Source organism: Gastrolobium bilobum, unplaced genomic scaffold (genome assembly GCF_033153095.1).
Source record: "Gastrolobium bilobum isolate Gb01-03AN ecotype WA unplaced genomic scaffold, APGP_CSIRO_Gbil_v1 utg3870, whole genome shotgun sequence".
Taxonomy (NCBI): domain Eukaryota; kingdom Viridiplantae; phylum Streptophyta; class Magnoliopsida; order Fabales; family Fabaceae; genus Gastrolobium; species Gastrolobium bilobum.
The window spans coordinates 1,317,560-1,323,368 of NW_026895180.1; the positions used below are offsets into that span (position 1 = coordinate 1,317,560).

Here is a 5,809-nt window from a genome sequence, read left to right on the forward strand (position 1 = left end):
AATATATTTCAAGGTTATTATAGTCTTTATAATTATAATTTTGTAATCTTTCAATTCTAAAACGACGTCGTTTTGGGAGTAAATGCAAATAACTTATCTATAATAACTGCAGAAATATTTTTCCATATATATATGTGTGTGTGGGTTTAATGTTTCTCATGTTATAAGAGATAAATTTATCGTCTATGTACACAAGTGTGTGGGGCTGACATGTAAAAAAAAAAGAGAGAAAAAAAAATTTAAGTCCCATATATTTTTGTTGATTATGCTTATCCGGCTAAGTATTCCAAGATGATCCTCAATATCGATAAATGATTTACAGTATCAAGCAAATAAGAATGAAGATTTTACTAATGGATATGACAAGCTAGACATCTTCTTGTCAGATTTATACCCTAACACACTAAAAACAAGGAGAAAGTATCTAATTCACATGGCAAAAATCATGAAAATGCCATGGTATGTATATTATGACGGTGCACGGAAGTACATTTATAACGTACTGTATTAAATATCTTTTCCTTAAAATTTTGGAAAAGTTCATAAATGTACCTGTGGTTTACTTCAGAATCATTTATGTCCCTATAGTTTTTTTTATCACATATACCCCTGTGTTTTGTAAAAAATAAAAAATTACAGGGGCATATATAATAAAAAAAAATACTCTTTTGCAAACCACAGGGGTATATGTGATAAAAAAAAAATCACAGAAGCACAGGTGATTCTGAAGCAAACCACAGGGACATTAGTGAACTTTTCTCTTAAAATTACTATATAGTTTATTTTAATTTTATACTTCGCAACTGAAGTCAAACCCATATTAAAATTTCACTTTTCCTTAAGTAAAAGCTACTTAAGATTTTGGATTTCTAATCCCATATTTTTTGGATTGTAATCAGAAACCCAAACCATAGGGAACCTTCTCTGTTGAAACCAAAAGTAAATGAAACTAAACAAAACACAAACAATGTGTTTGTCTTAGGGCGGTACCACTTGGTGTATAGTTTTAAGTCACCCCCACAGACCACAGCTCACACCTAAGAGGTCGTGGCCGTCCACAAAGATTTTGCCACCAATGGAAGTGTGATGCATTTATAAGACTTGAGAAACATTTATGGATATAAAGGTCCACACAGAGGTTGACTAAGATAAATCATTATTAAAAAAGGTTGACCCTAAAACTAAAATTTGAAAGAAAACTTGCAAAAAAAACTTGTGAGGTGTATGCCCCTGACATTCATAGAACAACAAATCTTTGGTCTCACATGACATGATTTTATCATTCTAACACTTATTGTGGCGGTGTACTTAATATTATTGAATGTCTTCAACGTCAACGTACCACCGAAACTTGAACTAAATAAAAGTCTCTTCCACAAAGAAATCAATGGATCAGTTTATGATTAAATGAAGCAATGGCATAAATTAGTTCAGTTCAAACAATAACACATAGTCTCGTGATTTTTTTTATTGTTACAATTTTCCGTTAAAGAAAACACAACAATTGAATTGCTTTTTTTATTTTTATTTTTTTACCAAAAAAATAAATAAGACTAGATATAATTGGGCTTATTAGTAAATGTATTTTGAAACTAACATCAATAACGGAGCAGTGTGAGGAGCACAGGGAGAAGTGAATAGCATTATATAAGTACAATTTTTTTCTCAAAATTACCGGTATAAAGTCTTATATATGTGTGTGTTCCACATATATTGCTTTCATATTAATTCATTAACTAGAGACCCTCACCTGTTATATAATCTTTTAAACTTTGTTTTTAAGCAGAAAATAAAATAAATAATCATAAACGATGAATATGTATGGATAAATTTAAATACTAGCTAATTGATCAATTTTCTAACTTATTTATTACTTCAGTAACAAATGTATAATATTCTTCATTTCACAATATTCACGCATGATAATTGAAAAATACTTTGTTATTATATTGAATTTTTTTATTTGTCAAAGATAGAACTAATTTGGAAAACCTGCAATTAACTCATACACACGTTCCAAATCCTTACATTCATCTACTAAGAACTTTATCAACTAAATTAGCTGGCATGTTCTATTATATTCAATTTTATCAAACTTAAAATTTAAATACATACTACCACTTCATGTATGCCATTGTTAATTAATTACACATTTAATAAATTAAAAAAAATGAAAAAGATAAATTGTAAATATATATATTTTTAATCTACAACTAGAGTTGTCTTCAAATACTTCTAAACTTTCATTGTAATTATTGTAATTCACTTCAAACACTGTTCATTATTATTTATTTATTTTATTTTAATGAAATGAAAAATGTGAGTAATTAACAGACACATATGAATATGTTACACTTAAACTTGTCTTATTTAATAACTGATTTTAAATTTCTAAATATTGTTCAGTTAATTATTAAATAAACATTAATTAAGCTATTTTTAAAACTATGGACAAGCATGATGGATTTATTCATCTACATTTCTGATTAAGGGTTCCTGCACTATTGTGTCTTTCAAGAGAATCAAGACTAAGGTTAACTGGAAGTCGTTCATTAATTTAAGCATGTTTGAGATAGTGCTAAGCAACAGAAACATATATAAATCTTAATGTACTTATATAGTCAACTTCAAAAGAGATCATACATAAAATAAAGTTTGAACTATAACACATAAAAGAAAATACGTATTTTTTTATTAAAAAAATTATTCTATTGATGACTTTGTTAAGTGAATAAAATATCCATCCCTTGCTTTGACAATTTTGCATGTCAAAAAATAGTTTATTTCTTTAACGGGCAGGTTATATTTACAAACTTTTTTGTTTACAAACTACACTATGTTCTCTCGGGAGAACACTAGTTTGACTACGTTCTCCGGGGAGAACATAGTGTAATTTGTAAAAATATTTATAAACGGATCATTCTCCATCTTTTTTTTTTTTTTTTTTTACATATTAATTGGTTGCCTACAAAACCCGTTGAAGAAAGTTGAGTTGAGTTTGATGCACCCACAAGCTTGAAAGTGCATTTATAAATGGTTTTATTATCAGAGATTTATATATAGAGAAAGGACTTTGGGCATTGGAAGAATAATGAAATGGTTGAAGTGCCAGCTCACTGACCGACCTTCAAACTATACACGTTATCATAATTTGATATTAATATATTGACTTCATTTGAGGGACTAATGCCCAAAGATGTTTGCTTTTGGATGATGGATTGGCCATTTAATAAAATCCCTAGAAACAGGGAAGATCCCTTGCTTTGATTTGCATTCCTCAATAATTGATTTTAACTCTTCCACGTCTGTTAGACATATGATTAATCTATATATGCTCATAAAAACTTTAAATTTATAAACTAACTAGTTAGTATCTGTCTTGACTCTTGACTTGGAGAATCTATATATAGCCAAAGTTAGAGACATATTAGCACAGTGGCAAAAAAATAGAATTAGCTAAGAAACACACACATACAAAGAAAAAGACAGACAGAACAGAATGAGGAGCAATCATGTGCGTTTGAACTGTGGCATTACATTGCCTCTCATTGGATTTGGCACTTATTCCTTCCCAAATGATAGGAAGACAACAGAACTTGCCATCCACAATGCCCTTGAGGTACTTATTATAAGTACTAATTAACCATATATATATATTGCATGTTTGTTATAGTAATTAATATATGTTAATTACTATATTTGTATATGTATATGTATATTGTTACTCATGTATATGTATATGTATATTAAATGCAGATGGGTTATAGGCATTTTGATACAGCAAAAATATATGGTTCTGAGCCAGCAGTGGGAAAAGCCATAAATGAAGCAATATGCTTTGGAGAAGTAGACAGAGAAGATATTTTCTTGACATCCAAACTGTGGGGGAGTGATCACAACGATCCTGTTTCTGCATTGAAACATACTCTAGAGTAAGCACATGGAATCCTTTGTTCACTTTCCTCAAAAAAAAAAAAAAAAAAAAAAAAAAAAAAACAAAAAATGTAAATTGCATGCCTTGGCTAGATACTCCCGTATCTTAACATTTGCCTTTTCATGATTCTTCTAACGTAATTGAAAGAAAATAACGTATAATGCATGTGGTGTATCATTACCAAAATCAAAATCTCATGGGATAACAAAAAAAAAAAGATAGAGTATGCTTGTGGTCCAGAATGAGTGAAAACCATATGCATCCCAATTTGATGTGACATTATCTTTTTAATATCATGAGACTAATTACTCAATTTCGAAGGATGGAAACAAAATCAGTGTTGGGAATCTAATATTGATTTTGTTGTTTTCTTGACTTGAATGATAAACAGGAATCTTGGCATGGAATATCTGGACATGTACCTAGTGCACTGGCCAGTGAAGTTGAAACCATGGGTTAACTACCCTGTGCCTAAGGAAGATGACTTTGAAAAGTTGGATCTTGAGACCACATGGGAAGGGATGGAAAAATGCCTAGAAATGGGGTTGTGTAAGTGCATTGGGGTTAGCAATTTCTCTAGCAAGAAGATTGAGTGGCTATTAGATTTTGCTTCTACACCTCCAGCTGTTAATCAGGTAAATATAGACTAATAAATCTTGAAAAGAGTATCTGTACTATTTATTGACACATTACAACAATTTAAGGGTGCATTTAATCTCATGTTGCATGAGAGAAGATCTCTCACATTGTAGACTCACATGTGGTGGAGTCCGCCATTAAAAAAAAGAAAAAAGAATATCACGATTTTCGATGAATCTATTAGAGATAAAACTACTTTTATACAACATAATAATAGTTTTTTCCATAATTTAATTAACTCAATCTTGGTACTTAGGTGGAAATGCATCCAATGTGGAGGCAAGGAAAGCTCAGAGAGACCTGTGGGGACCACAAGATCCATGTAAGTGCCTATTCACCTCTTGGTGGGCCAGGGAATGCATGGGGATCCACAGCAGTTGTTAATCATCCAATCATTCAATCAATTGCCCTCAAACACAAAGCAACTCCTGCACAGGTATAACTCCTTTAAGTCCAAAGCATTTTTTAATACTACAATTGATACATGTAATATTTGAATTTTATCATTAGTAGATTGAAAAGCTGCGTGTATATATATTTTTTAAGGGTTTAATGTTTATAGAAGATAAGTTATCTACGTTCACTGCTAAAACAACGTCGTTTTGAGTTGAAAAATTAAGAAATTATAATAAAAAAGACTATTATAACCTTGAAATAAATTATAATTACAAAAATACATTAATTTCCGCCTCAAAACGACATCGTTTTGGGCTCAATGTAGACAAGTTATCTACTGTAGAAAAAACGAACCCATTTTTTAATAAACGTTTTCACGTTTACTTTTTAAGGTTGCATTGCAATGGGGACTATCAAAAGGCTCAAGTGTGATTGTGAAGAGCTTCAGTCAAGAAAGAATGAAAGAAAATATAGGATCATTTGATTTGAAATTGGATGATGAAGATATCTTGGAGATTGAGAGATTGGAGGAAATGAAGATTATGAGAGGGGAATTTCACGTGAACGAAACCACAAGTCCCTATAAAACAATTGAAGAACTTTGGGATGATGAAATTTGAAGCCTTAGATAATGTTGTAATTCATTTAATTCTGTTGCTTATTAATGGTATGGCATTTCTCTTTCTTTCTCTGCAATTTATATTTTTAAGTACGGAACTCCAAATCTAACTATTGATTATTACGGGATCGCATGAGAAACGAAATACGAACAAATACATTATATTATTGATGTTGAATATACCATGATTTACAATCGCTAGATCGGAGGAAATGATCATC

General features: G+C 30.5%; 1 protein-coding gene across 1 annotated transcript; it reads left to right on the plus strand.

Moving 5' to 3' along the window:
• The first annotated feature begins 3,487 nt into the window (after nt 1–3,487).
• Nucleotides 3,488–5,589, plus strand: LOC133297281 (non-functional NADPH-dependent codeinone reductase 2). The gene is made up of 5 exons (XM_061496398.1): nt 3,488–3,619; nt 3,757–3,932; nt 4,326–4,569; nt 4,830–5,009; nt 5,362–5,589. Exons 1-5 carry the CDS (start codon nt 3,500–3,502, stop codon nt 5,587–5,589), a joined length of 948 nt encoding a protein of 315 aa, XP_061352382.1. The 5' UTR covers nt 3,488–3,499.
• Nucleotides 5,590–5,809: the final 220 nt, after the last annotated feature.